General features: G+C 45.5%; 1 protein-coding gene across 3 annotated transcripts in view; it reads left to right on the top strand.

Annotated features, from left to right (window-relative positions):
• Positions 1-18,242, top strand: part of SCAMP1 (secretory carrier membrane protein 1) — a 573,188-nt gene that overhangs the window by 319,716 nt on the left and 235,230 nt on the right. For all 3 annotated transcript variants that reach the window (XM_085632265.1, XM_085632264.1, XM_085632262.1), the window contains one exon: positions 3,112-3,240. In XM_085632265.1, the coding sequence (XP_085488391.1) occupies positions 3,112-3,240 (129 nt within the window). The remainder of the gene's footprint in view (positions 1-3,111; positions 3,241-18,242) is intronic.

Genomic DNA, 18,242 nt, shown 5'->3' with positions numbered 1-18,242 from the left:
AAATTGGCAACTATCTTAAACTCTCTCCACTTGTAAATAATCTTCTTTCCATGGAATTATTAAATTCTTGCAATTTGGACTTTGCTTCACAGTCCTTTCCCGACTGATGAGCAGCAGCATTTTTTATTGTGACTTTCACATCTAGCTTTTGAATAAGGCATGTGTAACCACAAATCTGAATGCACCAGACCACACTATCAAAGTTTCTTATTTTGTGTATTGTTGGGAGCACTTCCTATCAGTAATGATGCACACCTGTCTGGCAGCACCTTATTCTAATTATGGAAGGCTAACATTGTGCTCTTTCATAGAAGGCTTCTGAATGCTAGCTGATTTTTTTGTGTGAAATGAATTCTAATAAAATTAAGTTAGTGGGTAAACCTAATATTTTGTGACACATACAAAGTTAGACAATGTTAGATTTACCTATGTATAGGATCTAATGAATTCTGGATGAATGTCAGATCTTTTACTATGTACAGCCACAGACTCTTAAGAGGGTTGGCTTTCTTTTCCCTGTGTATTACAGAATATTTGACACATCAGTCATAGAGGACCCCTGCCATTAAATTCCTATTACACTGAAACTTAAACCTGAAGATAGTTTAAAACTTAAAAAAAAATGTCTTGCAGGGACAGCTTATTGATTGTCTGAGCTTAATTAATTTTGGTTGTCAGACTGGCTTTCATTCAGATTTTTGCAGAGAGGCAAAATCGGCCTTCTCTTAAGCGAATTATTTATGCTTCTATAATTTTGTTTTTAATATTTTATCGAGTTGTTTCCATTTTTCAACTCTGAGTGTGTGTGATGTTATAGAACTCTTGTTTTTTGACCACTATAGTGTTAGTCATCAATTTTATAGATTTATTGAAACTCCTGAAAGTGAATATTGATGAAGCTGTCAGAATTGGTAAAAAAAAGTAGAGAAGTTGCTGAAACTGAGAGATTCATCACAGGAGTCAGAGGGCATCTCATAATAGATTGGTCAGGTCTGTTAGAAGAAGAATTACCCTTGGACCAGTACGAGGTATGACATCTGAGAAGCTTTTTAAGATTAGGTCAGGTATAAGTCCTGTTGTATGTACAGGTTTTTTTAGAATCTGCTGAAAGCCTTATACCTCTAAATCTGCCAAATAAGAGACTGAAAGAAGAGGTACACGCAGTAAACCTGTTGCTGGTGAAACTTGCTAACCTTTAGATGCAGGAAAGCGAAGACACTGTAAACAAAAACTACCAAATTAAAGTATGGGTATGCTGTTGCTTAAGCACTATCAGAACAATTTTGAGTTTTCCTAAGTGATGTGCGAATATTAAAAATAGTAATATCTTCATATATAAATCTCTGAGTAACCCAGATACCACTCCTCTGGATTGTTCTGTTCCAGTGTAAAGATAGTTGTAAATTCGATGCAAGAGGATGTACATAATTAAGAATATTAGGTATAAATCTTAGCATGTTTATATTTGCTGCTGAGGAAGGTGAGGTAATTGGGTTAACGCATATGAATCTGTGGTTTTGCAACAAAACCATCTTGTCCGACTGCTGCTACATGTATTGGCTGATATAAATGAAAAGAGAAACTTGAAATGTTTTAAATTGAAAGAATGTTCAAGCATTTCTAGGTTCTGCCACAGCGATATGGAATTCAAAACACTTGAGTGTGAAAACTTGTATATTGACTTGTATAGTGACACCCTAGTGACACCCTAGACTAGACCCTAGACTGAAGGCCGTCGCCGACTGGATGGAGGACAGCCGCCTCAAACTAAACACAGACAAGACGGAAATCCTCATCCTCGGATCCAACCCCTCCGCATGGGACGACTCTTGGTGGCCCACATCACTGGGGTCCCCTCCGGCCCCCACCGACCACGCACGCAACCTGGGAGTCATCCTCGACTCGAAACTCTCCATGACCAAACAAGTCAACGCAGTCTCCTCCACCTGTTTCAACACCCTCCGTATGCTCCGCAAGATCTACAGATGGATCCCGACAGACACAAGGAAAACAGTCACCCAGGCCCTAGTCAGCAGCAGACTCTACTACGGAAACGCCCTCTACGCCGGAGCCCCGTCCAAGCTCATCTGCAGACTACAGAGAATCCAGAATGCCTCCGCACGCCTGATCCTCGACGTCCCACGCCGCGACCATATCACCCCCCTTCTGAGGAACCTGCACTGGCTCCCCGTCGACAAAAGAATCTCCTTCAAGCTCCTGATCCACGCACACAAGGCACTCCACAAAACCGGCCCAGCCTATCTCAACAGTCGACTCTCCTTCTACGTACCCAACAGGAAACTCCGCTCCGCTGACCACGCCCTGGCCACGGTCCCACGCATCCGGAGAACCACTTCCGGAGGCAGATCCTTCTCCCATCACGCCGCCAAGACCTGGAACACCCTCCCCCTCGACCTGCGACAAACCGAAGACCTGCTGACCTTCAGGAGACAACTCAAGACCTGGCTCTTTGACCAGGAACAGCCCCCCCCCCCCTCCCCCCAGCGCCTTGAAACCCTACCGGGTATGTAGTGCGCTTTACAAATTATGTGATTGATTGATTAATTCTCCTCTAGTCTATAGACTAGTTTCCAAGATTGTGGGAAGCACCCTTTTCGGTTCCGGTACTGAAACTCTAGAACAACTCTCATATGGCACTTCAAATCCTTGTTTCTTTCAGAAAGACCCTCAAGAGCTTTGTCTGTAAAGACTCCAGTGATCACCAATCGTCCTACCCTTACTAAAGCACGATGTGGCACAAAGTCCCCAAAGGCGATTAGGTTGGTACTGGCCTTGCTATAAGCCACGTAATAATTTATTTGACAAATAAATGCTAGGGTCCCAGGAGGGGCAGTATGGATCTCTAGCATGCTCTCCACACAGTCGAAGAACACTATTATAGAATTAGTTTTGCCAAACAGCACCATGATGCACAGTATTTAGTGTACCCATTGTCATAAATATGTTTTTTTTTTTTTTACCATAATGCAATTACTGTTGTTTCAATTTTTATCATGCTTTTCTAACAGCCGTATTTGAACGTAGAAGTGTATGCACAGTGGATAAAAGCCAAAGATGACACCTTTTAAAATTTGATGTTTTATTTTGCAGGCAGAAAGAACAATTGGCCTCCTCTACCACAGAACTTTCCAGTGGGACCTTGCTTTTACCAAGATTTTTCTGTAGATATCCCTGTAGAGTTCCAGAAAACAGTAAAAATTATGTACTACATGTGGATGTGTAAGTATATGAAACAAAGTAAAATATAAGAGTATGTCTGCGTATCATTTAATCCTTTAACTAAATGTCAGCAAGCTGTGGAATGCGGTACAAAAGGGGGTGGTGATGGACGGAGCATCAGAACCAATCAAACACTCACACCCAGTCAACAGATCTGGGTTTGATCCATCACCGTTCTTTAGCCCACTCTGCCACCCCAGTTCAGACATGGCCATATGCAAATCAGTCTGACCCTGTGCCTCACGGGAACAGTCCAGCCCGAACTGCCAAGCCATGCCTTCCCTGGACCGGAAACAAGCTTCCTAGGACCGGTTTCTGGCATTTCAGCCGTCTTCAGCCAGGCTTGCTTGAATCCAGTGGCAAAGTGAGCAAGGGACTCACGTCTGAGCATACCCTGCCAACTTATGGCGAACAAAGCGGTACAAAAGGGGGTGGTGATGGACGGAGCATCAGAACCAATCAAACTCACACCCAGTCAACAGATCTGGGTTTGATCCATCACCGTTCTTGGCAGGGTATGCTCAGACGTGAGTCCCTTGCTCACTTTGCCACTGGATTCAAGCAAGCCTGGCTGAAGACGGCTGAAATGCCAGAAACCGGTCCTAGGAAGCTTGTTTCCGGTCCAGGGAAGGCATGGCTTGGCAGTTCGGGCTGGACTGTTACCGTGAGGCACAGGGTCAGACTGATTTGCATATGGCCATGTCTGAACTGGGGTGGCAGAGTGGGCTAAAGAACGGTGATGGATCAAACCCAGATCTGTTGACTGGGTGTGAGTGTTTGATTGGTTCTGATGCTCCATCCATCACCACCCCCTTTTGTACCGCTTTGTTCGCCATAAGTTGGCAGGGTATGCTCAGACCTGAGTCCCTTGCTCACTTTGCCACTGGATTCAAGCAAGCCTGGCTGAAGACGGCTGAAATGCCAGAAACCGGTCCTAGGAAGCTTGTTTCCGGTCCAGGGAAGGCATGGCTTGGCAGTTCGGGCTGGACTGTTACCGTGAGGCACAGGGTCAGACTGATTTGCATATGGCCATGTCTGAACTGTGGTGGCAGAGTGGGCTAAAGAACGGTGATGGATCAAACCCAGATCTGCTGACTGGGTGTGAGTGTTTGATTGGTTCTGATGCTCCATCCATCACCACCCCCTTTTGTACCGCTTTGTTCGCCATAAGTTGGCAGGGTATGCTCAGACGTGAGTCCCTTGCTCACTTTGCCACTCGATTCAAGCAAGCCTGGCTGAAGACGGCTGAAATGCCAGAAACCGGTCCTAGGAAGCTTGTTTCCTGTCCAGGGAAGGCATGGCTTGGCAGTTCGGGCTGGACTGTTACCGTGAGGCACAGGGTCAGACTGATTTGCATATGGCCATGTCTGAACTGGGGTGGCAGAGTGGGCTAAAGAACGGTGATGGATCAAACCCAGATCTGTTGACTGGGTGTGAGTGTTTGATTGGTTCTGATGCTCCATCCATCACCACAACCCCCTTTTGTACAGAAAGCTGTGGAATGACAGCAAATCTATAAACATTCTGAACAAAATTAAACATAGGGCACATTGGCTTAAGAAAGCAAAATGTATCTTTTTTTTCTTTATTTATAAAATCCGTGTTTGGCCTCTGAGCATTTGACGTGTTCAATTTAAAAACCAATCCTAAAACATAAGATTTTCAACTATCCTGAGAATACGTACATTTAGATTATAGACTAAGAACTTAATTTGGGAAAAGTGAAGTATTTTTCTTGAGAATTAGATGGCAGACTTCAATTCCTCATTTAAAAAAAAAAAAGCTGTATTAGGTTTTAAAAAACACGAAGAAAAAGGTACAGTCAACAGTGTAGTATGATCAAAGCATAATACACACTTAAGTGGGAGTATAGCATTTAGGTTCAACAGGAAAGGACAGTGGGAACCATGCAATATACAACATGCACTTGTGTAGATGTAAAATGGTTTGTCGAGTGTATACAACAAAAGGGGAAATGTACAATCTCGGGTAGTTGGCGATATTGGAGGGTGGGTATAGGGGTACGGCAGGATCCATATCAGCGAAGCCATCTGAGACCGAGTTACAGTGGCTGTGTGGGCAGGGCCCATTAATGGAGAGGGAGTGACGCAATGCGTTATGGATGAGCGAAAATAAAGGGGGGGTACAATAGGCAGTAACTGGTATGGGTTAAGCATAGTAGCCGGTAGAGAGGGATATCATCGTTTCCAGGGGGTTGCATAAACTTTTAAAGAATGGTGGCCTAGTGAGGGGAGATGGGTTGCTTACGGAGACCCCGGACCTCCTCATATCGGCAAGCGTCTTCCTCCGCTGCGCCCCACTTGCAGACCTCACCATACCAGGCAGTCAAAGGAGGAGTCGCCGGCGAGCGCCAGTGCAGGGTGAAGGTACGTTTGGCAAGGAGTGCCAGGGAGGTGAAGCAAGTGCACACCTTGGGAGATTAGTGCAGTCTAAAAATGCCCAGCGAACACGCGCCCCATGTGTGAACATCCGTGAGCTCCGTGACTTGGCGTAGCGTGTCATGTACTCTTTTTTTCCAAAAATGGTGCAGGACTATAGCATAATAATAAAGCCTTTTATAAAGTGCTTGGTTACACCCACAAGCTTTATCCTCACTCTGAGACCTAACCTGACCAGAAAAAGGAGGAAGAGAGGGGGGAAGCACACCACTAGCAGCTGCTAGGAAGGGGGACAGCAAATCGTTCAGGGGTATAGTGGCCTTCAGTAGCCGTAATGCCGCTACGTGTGCTGATTACAATCTCCAACCTCAGACCAAGAGTGAACCATTTTCAGAAGATTTATGCAGCCAAGCATGATCCTGTGAGTAGAGATGTAGAAGAAGTTATTTTTCTCTCTGTAAGTGAAGTCACTCTGACCTTCCAATTCAAAGATATTCTGGAGGTGATTAATGTAACCCCCCCCCCCCCCACACACAAAGCGCTTGCCCCGATTCCATACCTTGGGATTTGTTTCAGTCAGAACTTTTCATTTGGGCTTCCTATTTGTACTTGCTTTTTCTTACTATTCTGAAAGGTGACGAGATTCTGGGGTCTTGACTGCTGAGTTTGTCCCGATGTACAAAAAGGCAGCAACGATGAGCCAGGGAATTATAGGGCCATCAGCCTTCTTGATACATCGAAGAAACTATTTCCCTGTCTTATTTAAGGGAAATTCATGGTTTGGGTCCAGTAGAACACTATTCTTTGAGATATGCCGGCAGGATTTAGAAACCGGGTTGGTGCAGTGGACCAAATCCTATTTTTTGTAGCCTGTACTGGAAAACTAATGCTAGAGAGAGGCCACTTGTATGTAGTCTTTGTTGATCTATGATCAGCGTTCGACTCTATTCCCAAAGCCAAGCTGTGGGAAGTTTTGAAGCAGATGGGTGTCCCTGTCAACCTCTTGTCTTTCCTACTTATTCTGCATGCTTGTAACACTGCCCGCATTAGATATGAAGACAAAGGCAAGCTCACAGACCTCTTTAAGATAGAGACGAGTATCTGCCAGGGGTGTGTGTTGGCATCGACATTGTTTATGCTTTACATTAACGATCTAGTAAATGCATTGACTTTCCTGGCAATGAGGCACCTAGATTGGGCCCACATAAAATCTCGACATTGCATTTTGCAGACGACACGCTTCTAATTTTCAAATCTCCGTGTGGTCTGTAGGTAAAAGTTGATCGTTTTTTAGATTTTTGTTTTTAGGTTTTGTAGTGCTCAGGCCTGGAGCTTACTTAACAGTAACAAAACCAAATGTATGGTATTCAGTCTCTGTAGGAAAGTGTCCCTTTTTGCCTGGTTACCCCCCACTTTTTGCCTGACATCTGATGCAGCCTGACTTGATGTACCCTGGGTCCCTGCCAAACAGGTTCCCAGGGCCTTTGTTCTTTCCCAAAGCTGTACCTTTGTATCCCCAATTGGCACACCCCTGGCCACAGGTAAGCACCTGGTAAAAGGTACCATGGGCACCCAGGGCAGCGTGACCAGGTAAGGCCTTTAACCCGTTAACCGTGGCGCAAATTCCGCCGCTGTGTTGATGAGTGGGCGGGGCCGCGTCGGCCAACGGACATGCGCAGCACTAGCCAGGTAGTGCTCGCGACGGCCGTTGGTTGACGCACGCAGGGAACGGGTTAAGGGCTGCAGCACTTATTGTGCCACCCTTAGGGGCCCTGTACCTTAACACCCACACACTGCCAGTGCCGGCTGCTTGTGAAGAGACTACATGGTGTTTGCCATGCCTGCAACCCATTGCATGAGGCCTAGGTAAGTCACCCCTCTAGCAGGGTGCACTAGCTATCAGGTGACAGCAAAGTGGCATGAGCCCTGGGTCCATACAGTGTCTAAGTCCATTCTTAGACACTGGAAGTGTAGTAAAGCCATAAAGAGTGTATGGCCTGGGAGTTGGTCATTACGAACTCCACAGCTCCATAATGATTTTACTACAAACTGGGAACTTTGGAAGCAAACTTCTCAGCACATTAAACCCACACTGATGCCAGTGTGGGATTTAATGTGGCATCTTAGAGATGCAATCCGGAAAATCGACTTGCCCTGGTGTGGTTCCTGAATGGCCGTCCGCCATTTACCACCACCAGACCGGTTTCTGGACCCCTGGGTAGAGAGCCTCCGTTCTCTGGGTCCAGAAGCAAAGCCCATCCTGGGCAGAGGTGTCATTCCTCCTCCCCCAGGATGAGCTGGGTCCACGAAGGGGAAGCTTCAAAGGCCTGCCGCCTTTGGAAGCTGTCCCTGCCTTTTGCTGTCCCCAGCAACGGGCTCCCACCAGTTCTGGCCCCCACCTTGGGTGGGAGAATCGGTGGGAAAACCAAGCTAGGACGAGAGGTGTGCCCACCTTTGCCAACCCCTCAGTTGGGGGAGGCAAGGTAAAGCACACATCTCAGTCCCCTCCATCTTGAAGATGAGGGGACCCAGCCAATCAGGGAGAGGCTCATGCCCCCCTCCCACTGGAGGGTGACATCCTAGGGGGTGCACCCACCCCAAGGAAGGGGCCCATTGGTCCCGACCTGCACACCACTCAAACACCCCTAAATCTAGTATTTAGGGGCAACCCTGAACCTTGCCTTCTCAGATTCGAGGAAGAAAGAACCAAAGAGCCGTGCTGACCCAGGAAGAACACCTACTGCTTTGGCACCAGCCCTACCGGCTTTTCCCGACTCCGACCTGCTTACAGCGAAGAAACCGGCATGTTCAGCCCCACCCCAGAGCCCGGAGGACCTGCCCTGCACTCACCTTACAGACTCTGTATCCCGTGAGCACCAGATTTGCTCAAGAGAGACTCCAAGACTATAATCCGGATTCATGTGACTCTGCGATTCTGCAACACTCTGCACCCAACACCCACTGTCTGAGTTTGAGTGGCCCAACACCACGGGGAGGTCTTCCCGGTGATCCTGACTTGGGATCTGGTGATCCCTTACCTCCCTCAAGCTTCAAGAAGACGCCTGCAGTCTCAACCTGAAGGGTGACCTACATCCCCCCCACCTCCCCCCCGATCGGGACCAGAGATGGTAAGAAAACCCAATGTCAGAAGACACCCCTGCATCAGACGCCCCACGGCCTTGGGTGGCCCAACAGACGGTATCCAGGCATCCCCCAAAATCCAACTTACCTCTAGAGCGGTTGGTCGCCTTCAGGAAGTCTCCCTGCCCGAGCCTGCAGTAACTTCACCAAACCGAAGGTCTCCATAGAAAAGCACAGGTTCCCCAATGTCTTTTTAGCACCCCGACGCCTCAGTGCTGCTGATGGTGCAGCTCCTGTGCTAGTTGTTGGCCTCTGCAGTGCAGACCTTAACACCAGGAGCTTTGCTCCCATAACCGAGTGGGCTGCTCACAAGCAGTCCCTAACCGAAGGCTCCCTTAGCCCCATTGGCTAACGATGGGCCCCTGCACTCTGCACCCGGCTGCCCAAGTGCTGCTGGTGGTGCAACTCGAGTGCCCATCTAGACCTTGGGTAGCCTTGGTCCTAACCCCCAAAACTCTCACTCGCAAGTCATGTATTTACCTGAAAACTGCTAATACTTTTTCTCCCATAGGAACCCATATTATGAGATTTTGGGCCTAAAATATTCTAAGTGTTTAACTGAGGTTTGTATGGAGAAAAGATAACTAAACTGCAAATTATAAAAAGCCTTACTTACCTTGTATTGTGAGATCCTAAGGTGTGTAAGCTAGGCATACCACCCCCAGTACTCAAAATAATCTAAAAGTAACTAAAAAGTATTCTAAAAGTAATTATTGTATAATGCAAACTGCTTTATGAATCAATACCAACCTGTAACTATTGCAAAATTCAATCATAACTGCATTTCATTGTGAAATCCTACATTCAAAGTATATTTTACCTACCTGTACCAAGTCCAGCTTGGTTCTAGAAATAAAATACAAGTATACCTTTTTTATACTTACCCAATTGGCCTGTATTCAGTCTCTGAGTGTGTGCATCAGCCTTGATTGAGTGAATACAATAAATGCGTGACACACCCTCTGGATAAGCCTACACTAGCACAAAGAGAGCTGTGTGTACTTAACTAATTTAGCCTCTGCTATACCTTTAGGGACTCCCTGGACTTTGTGCACACTATACCTTACTTTGGTAAAGTATATACAGAACCAGCTTCAGGAAGGGTGAATATACTAGTGCAGGGTGTGCCTCTGGAACAAGTTCAGGAGATTGTGTACTTGGGGGTGAGGGGGTCTATTTAACGCATAAGATGAGTTGGACTATACTCCTTAGCAAGAGCGCACTGAAACTCCAGCAAGAATCGGGTGCCATGGTCAAAATGGGCAAGAAAACCCTGGCATGTTTGCCTGCTCCAGCAGTGGAAATCTGCAACTTAAAAGCAAAAAGCTCAGTAATGTATGGAGCAGAGCTTCGGAGTCACACGAGGGTTAATGATCTCTGCAAAACAGAAAATAGATTTGTTAGGAGTCTTATTAACCTCCCACAGAGGTCTCTCAGTTTTCCCCAAATCATAGATATCGGCATCTATCCGATTTAATTGTAATGCTATGCTCCATCCATTATGTACTGGCGTAGGCTCTGGATAATAGATGAGTTGGGATCCTTTAGAGCGTCGATAAAGGTGCCTCTAGGGTCTCCGGGTTGGGAGAAGATCCCCTGGTTTGTTAACATCCAATACATGCTTTTTGAGATTGGTTTGCCCTCTCTTTGGGACACCCGGGACACAGTTAAGCTAGTTCCTCACTCGTTGGCCAAAGACGGTTTAAAGGAACATCTGTGGTTGAGAGAATTGAAGTGTGTAAAGCCTGGGGGTCTGACAGACTTGTTTCTAGATCTCAAGATCATCTCTGCATATGAACTCTCTCTTGACACTCTTCCATGATGTGCACCATTGCAACTTTATTTAAAATGGAGGTATGAGGTCTTGCAAGTGAATAGTTTTTGTGCTAATCGGGGCGAGAAATATTGAAGCTCCAGCAAGCACCCTTCATGTACCTCAGCTGACTTAACTCTACATTATTTTGCCTTTTTCTGACCTGCTTAAGCCCGTCCACTTAAAAAAATGGTTAAAGCCTGTGGGTGATATTCTGGGTTTCTGTCAATATGCGCTTTCATTACATATTTTACGATCTGACTCGAGAGACGTGATTGTCATTGCGATGACAACATTTTTGCCTGCTGCTTGGCTTATCAGTAACCTGTTGTTGAAAGTTGATATTTTTTTTAGATAGGAGCTGTTAGTTGATATGCGTTTTAATCAATAGTTTTATTGCATTTGCACTTTATTTTTTCTCTTTTATCATATATAAGATTTTTTTAATGTTTTTTGGTGCTATTTTATCTGTATTCTTAAAAATATCTATAGATAATTTTATTGCTCTGGGTTATTTTACGCTATAGTAACTATGACCCTATCTATCTTTATGAACTTTGGCACTGTATGTGATTGATGTCATTTTTAAATATTGCTGCAAGTATTATAATTATTCTATTTTGTGTATATTGATGGAATTGTGTTTTATGGAATGTTGTATCCGAAATAAACCACTTTGATGATGACAAAACAAAATGCATTCTTATCTGCTTTTTATTTAAAGTTTCATTGTCCTGTAGCATTCTTTAAAGGGGTGTGTCTTGAACTCTTTTTGTAAGTTGGAGCAGCCTTTGGGCAGTTTTGATGAATATGGGGATGTTGTTCCAGGTCCTGGGTGCATAGATGGAAAAGGTCTGCTGCCTTGTTTTTTCTTTTTTTTAATTACATTTCTTAGTCTCCAGTCTAATGATAGTTCGCTGAATTCATAAAAAAAATAAAGTACCCCTGCTTAACATTATACGGATATTGCAAGTTGCCTCAGAGTTCCATAACTTTACAGGGTAATTCTGCCTTCGACCTCATTCCTCTACATGGTCACAGACCTCCTTGGTGACTTGCAATATCTTTATAATGTATGGCAGTGGGTGCGTTATCTCCTATATCTTAGTAGGGTTAACTGAATGCCTTTTTTTTTAATAGATGTTTTTATTGGTTTGAAAAAACATGTAAATCACAAATCGTTTGATTGCATATATTTCAACACAATTACAACATTCGTATATTTGAAGGCATCAACAGTAAATCAGCCATTTGCTCCTGCATCATCTCCATTATTCTTTCTCATATCTATTTCCTTGGTAGACGAGGTACATAGTTCCCCTTGGTACATGTTCCATTTGCCCCATTTTTTGTCCCACTTCTTAGGACAGCCTCTGGACTTAAACACCTCTTTTTCTGCTATCATATATTTGTCTAAGTCCTGTGCCCAACTTTTCTACAATGGTTCCTCTCCCACCCCCCACTTTAATGCAATTGCTCGTTTTACTAGTGTGTATCCCAGTGTGGTCATTTGTTGCTCCACCTCCATAAGGTCTGTAGCCTCCCGTATATTAAGGAGCACTAATTATGGTGTTAAGGCAATCTCTTTACCTAGTGCCCTCTGCTTTAAGGGCATGACGGATCTGTAGGTAACAGAAGATCTCCCCCTGAGCTAATTCATACTGTTCCCTTAATTCTGCAAATGTTCATATTTTCCCCTTTTCTACTAGGTGGCCTATTGTTGAGATTCTGATAATATCCCACCTATCAAAACCTGGTTGGGACAAAGGGATCCTAGTTGTTGGGTGGACCACAATGGGGTGGCTTGAGTCAGTCTGTCCGACCATCCGAGGCATCTATTATCTTGGCGCCAGATCCCAACGGTATTGGCTGTTGGGCTCAAGTATTGATCTTTCCGGACTTTAGAGTAAAGGGCTCCTAGGTAGCCCTCCCTGCCCATTTGATACTTATCCAACAGATATGCCGGGTCCATCGTGAGCGATACAACCAGTGATTCACCACTATTAATAGTGAAGCTCAATAATATAGTCGCATATCGGGGAGTGCGATACCTCCATCGTACCAACCCTTGGTTAATTTATGTAATGCTATACGGGGCGCTCTTCCATCTCATAGAAGAGTTCTAATCTCACTCTCTATGTTCCTAAAATAGGAGTCGGGGACCTTATGCAGACAATTTTGAAGGATATATAAAAACCGGGGAATTGCCAACATCTTGAAAAGGGCAGCACGACCCAGTAAGGAGAGGGGAAGTGACCTCCAATGTTTAGCAGTCTCTCCAGAGGGACGGCCAGATTCCTGTCGTAAAAGACCTGAGGGTCTGGAATTATATAAATTCCAAGGTATCGGAATCCCACGGTCGCTATTTCCGCCTCACATCCTGAGGGGAGTTTTGAAATCGGACCCTGAATCACAAAAATCACCAATTTAGTCCAGTTAATTGAATGGCCTGAATATTTACCAAAATTTGTAAAAATATTTAAGATTCTGTGCACCGATTTATGGGGGAACATTAGATATAGCAAGATATCATCTGCATAAAGAGATATCCTATCTTCCTGTCATTCTGCCCACTTAAACCCTCTAAGCAGTGAATCTCCCCTCATCCAGGAGGCCAGTGGTTCTAGTATTAGTGAGAAAATCAGGGGGGACAGGGGGCAACCCTGTCTGGTGCCTCTCCTTGGGGAGAATGTTCTGGACAGGCGATTGTTGACCCTGACCTGGCTCTTTAGGTCGGTATAGAGCAGGTCAATCCAATTAATAAATTTCGGGCCAAACCCTAGGCGCTGAAGCACTTCAAAGAGATACGCCGTTCTACGCCATTTTGGTGTCCAGCGACAATAATACTGCGTCCTTCTCTGAGTTGTTTGCAGCCGAGAACATTATGAAGGCGACGAATATTTAATGCGGTATTCCGGCCTGGCACAAAACCCGACTGGCCCGCATGGACCAATGAAGGGATCCTTGAGATCAGACGAGACGCCAGAAGTTTAGCAAGGATTTTTGCTTCCACGTTTATTAGCGAAATCGCCTGTAGGATTCGCAGTTTTCGGCGGGTTTCCCTGGCTTACAAATAACCACAATGGAAGTCAACCTTTGGTCCTCCGACAGGACTCCTTTTTTCTAACTTTCGTTATACATTTCTCACAGGTGGGGTGAGACATGTGAGGCTGTTTTTAGGAATTCAATAGGGACCCCATTGGGTCGCATCGCCTTTCCCGATTGTATACTATTTATTGCCAGGCGGATTTCATAATGCGAGAGATCCTCCCCCAGTATATCTCTGTCTTCAGTGGACAGGGTGGGCAATTGAATGTCAGCTAGCAATTGACAACTGAATGCCTTTCTGAGAAGGAAGGGCCACCTCATGTTGTACTGTATCCGGGAAGTGGACGAGAATTTAATGGTGGTTTTGTTTATTACTTTTTTAATTTGAATTGACTTTAATTTTGTTGGTTTGGAGACCCGTTTATGATGAATAGTGCTGTAAAGCTATCTGGGCCTTTTTCATGGCTCTTTCCTTGTAACTGCCTGTTTTGATTGTCTGTATAATATATATTAAGGGAGAATGCCCTAAATTTTTCATCGTTTAGTGCTTTTGCGTGTAGGCTTTACTATTTCAGGCTCAAGTCCGTTGTCCAGTATTTAATTAATCAATCAATCAATCGGTTTGTTAAGCACAGTTACTCAACCGAGATATTCCCAAACCCGCGCACTGCGGTCCAACTGCCATATTCAACTAGTTGTCCCGCGTACGAAAAAGGCTCGGCTAGGCGGACGGACTTTTTCGGCAAATGTTACATCTCTATGGAACACTCTCCCACAAGGAATCCAGCAGGCCCCCTCTGAACCTTGCTTCAGGAAACTGCTGAAAACATGGCTCTTCAACCTACCCCGCTAGATCCACCTCTCTGGATTAGGTCTACTGTGTTCTGCCAGCGCCGGGACACCTCCTAGCGAGGTAGCTGTTCGCGCTTTATAAAATGCAGTATTATTATTATTATTATCAAGGCGCTGGGGGGGGGTGGTGTAGAGCGCAGGTCCAGGATGTTCAAGGAAGTCAGTCAAAGAGCCAGGTCTTGAGGTTATTCATGAACTTGGAGAGAGTTGGCGTTTGTCGGAGGTGGAGTGGTAGGGTGTTCAAAGCCTTGGCCGCAAGGAAGGAGAAGAAGCGACCTCCTGGTCTGGTTTTCTTCTTCTTTTTTTTAATTTTTTTTTTTATAACCTCTTTTTTATTTTATTTGAATAACATGTTACAGCATCTTAATTGACAGTTATTATTCATGACAATCAAGACAATAGCAGACTATGCCAGAATCTATAACTTGCATTGTAACTTAGTTATTGGCTAGACATTCTCGTCTATTATGTCCTCTAGCCCACCGGATTGATTCCTATGTGTGAGTGGAGGGGTGCATACATTTCCTCTGTGCTCATTCCAGCTACCCCACACTTTGTTCCATTTCAGAGGGCATCCCCTTAGTTCAAAGACCGCTTTCTCTACCAACATGCACCAGTCCATGTCTCTCCGCCTCTCCTCCAGCATCGGAGGATCTGATGCTCCCCATTTGGAAGCAATGTTCCATTTTGCAATTGTCATCCCCAATGTCACCCAAACCTGCTCCAGCTGTCGCCTCCCACACATTTAGTAGGCACATCCTGGACTGTAAAGCGAGATTTTTCCTGCAAACTTGCCGTAACTCCGACACTACCCCTTTCCAATAGTGCTGGATTTCCATTTACTTCTCGGTGGGAAGAAAGCGCTTCTTGACATTCCCCATCGACCAGTTTCCTATGTCCGCTTGCCACTGAGAGCCGAGTCGTGTGAGGGGATCTGGCAGATTCTTTTTTTATATAACTCTTTTTATTAACAAAGCTCGAGAGACCATACCATACAAAAGCCTTGCCATAAGTACATCAGTTATCGAACACAGAGAATCAATGACATTATGTTCATGAATAAAGCGGGCATGTGTGCTACCTCCTGACACATCGCTAGTCCCCTGCCCCCAGCCCTCTATACCTTCGCCACGGCATCCACACTTTTTCCCATTTTTTGACACATCGATCTGGCGGATTGTTGATTATTTTTGATAAGTCATGGAGATGGCTTTGCGCGTCATGTAGTCTGTCAGTAATCTATCTTCCAGAGGGGAGGCCTCTGGGAGTTCTTGATCGGTTAAAATAACTGCCTTCAAGGCATGGTGTATTTGTAAATATCTATATGCTTCTGATGCAGACATTTCATATTCCCTTTGCAGCTCCATTAATTTGAGCATTTGTCCCCAGACTCTCCGGTCTCCCACCCTAGAAATGCCTATGGTGTCCCAGTCGTGAAATCCCACACATGAGCCGAGTTTTCCCAGCATCTCGGCCTCCCAAAAGGGGGTAGCCTGCATAATTTTATTGTGCCACCCCAGTTTTTTTGTCACTTGATGCCAGAGAAGAACTGTTTGCGCCGTTGGGCCTGTCAGGTGTTGGTGGTGTCAATTTGTGTACAGGGCGGCATTATATCCCCCAGGGCCCATAATCCATCGATCTTTCCTGCACAATGGTTCATCATGGGGCCAGTGCACCCATTGGTTTATAAACGCCAGCTGGGCCGCCCAGTAATATGATCAGATATTGGGTTGCGCGATTCCCCCATCGTACCATCCCCTGGCCAGTTTGTTTGTTGCGATACGAAGGTCTTCCCGTCCCACAGTAATGTCCTGATTTCCCTTTCTATTGTATTAAAATAGTTATGGGGGATTTTTTATGGCAAGTTTTGTAGGATGTATAGGAATCTGGAAAGCGCCATAATTTTAAAGAGAGACGCCTGGCCCAGTAGGGACAGAGGTAGCGACCTCCAACGTTGAACGTCATTCTGTAGACGTGCAAGGGGACCCATTAGGTTATGTGTGAAAAAGAGATTGGGATCGGCTGTCACTATTGTTATCTTGGAATTTGGAGGCAATCTTGGGGTGGGTCCGTACAGCAAGTAAACTACTGATTTTGACCAGTTAATGGAGTATCCTGAATATCTCCCAAAGGTGGTGCATATGTGGAGTATCCTGTTATAGAGGCTCGAGGCAATGCCATATATATGAGAACATCATCCGCGTACAGGTATTATTGGTCTTCCCACCCCTCTGTCCATTTTAATCCGCGAACCATTGGGGCCCAGTGCATCCAGGTTGCCAAGGGCTCTAGGACTATGGTGAATAGTATAGGTGACTGAGGGCATCCCTGCCTTTTTCCCTGCTTGAGAGAAAAGGTCTTGGAGGTGTGTCCATTTACCACAACTTGTGCTAGTGGGTCAGTGTACAGCAAGTGGACCCATGCCAGAAAATTAGGCCCACACCCTATATGTTCAAGCACCGCAAACATATATGGCCATTCGATTGTATCAAAGGCCATACGGGCATCCGAAGACAGTATGGCTGTGTTTTCTTTGATCGTGTCCCTGGGACCCAGCACACTATGCAATCAACGCAAGTTAAGGGCTGTGTTTGATCAGGGTGCACTAGTTTGGTGACAACCTGTAACAATCCCGTTGCCAATATTTTAGCCAATATGTGACCTCCGCGTTGAGTAGGGAAATAGGTTGGTAAGAGCCCCTGTCCTCAGCTGGCTTCCCGGTTTTATGTATTACTATAATAAAGGCTAATCTTTGGTCTCTGGGCAAACTGCCTGCTTCTTACTATGGAGATACATTTGTTGTAAGTGTGGGGTAACCTTAGTAGCTACGAGTTTATAGAATTCGATTGGTAGGCCATTAGGCCCCATCGCCTTCCCGGGTTGTATACTACGGATTGCAGTCGTGATTTCATGGTCTGTAGGCTCAGCCTCGCGAACTTGCTGTTCCTCCAAGGAGAGTTTGGGCATACGGAGATCTCCCAGGAATTCCCATGTGGCCGATGCCGCAGGAGAATACTACGCAGAGAAATGGTCCGCAAAGGCGTCTTCTATCGCTTGGGGCACCCTCAATGTCTTGCCATCTACATTTTAATGTGGTCATCCAATGGTTTGCCCTTTCTCGCTGTCCAAGTCACACAAGCAATTTGCCCGCCTTATCCCCATATACATATATTTTGTCGCTAGAGATTTTGCCCTGGCTGTATCACTGAGCAGACTTCTATATTCATGCCGTTTAACATCAAGTGTGTGTGCGAGCTTTTCGTCAGGGGTGAGTATATGCCTTTGCTCAAGGGCAAGCAAGTCTCTCCAACGTTTTCTTTTTTGTGGCCTGCCGTTAGGGAAAGCGCATGCCCCTTCACTACCGTTTTGAAGGTCTCCCAGAGTACCAGTGGTAAATCCACTGAGCCAATATTTTCGCTTAAGTAGTCCTTGGTGTATTTGAGGAGACAGGCCCTAATACTCTGGACTTTTAGGTACCATGGGTTGAGTGAGATAGTTTTACGAGCGGTAAGTAATCCTAGCTTTAATTGTGTCCAGATCGGGGAGTGGTCTGAAATGCCTTGTGCCAAATGTCGCACCTCTGTGAAGTTGTGTAGTTGATCAGCTGGTGTTGTATCATATCATCTATTCAGGGAAAAACTGTTGTGAGCCCCTGAGTGAAATGTGTATTGGAGTGTAAGAGGGTGCATTCTGGACAGTGGAAAGCCTCTAGGGGGGTGACGGTCTATTTGATCACAGAGCGTCATATT

This window comes from Triturus cristatus, chromosome 2_1 (genome assembly GCF_964204655.1).
Source record: "Triturus cristatus chromosome 2_1, aTriCri1.1, whole genome shotgun sequence".
Lineage (NCBI taxonomy): Eukaryota > Metazoa > Chordata > Amphibia > Caudata > Salamandridae > Triturus > Triturus cristatus.
This window is presented reverse-complemented; position numbering and strand designations above follow the sequence as displayed.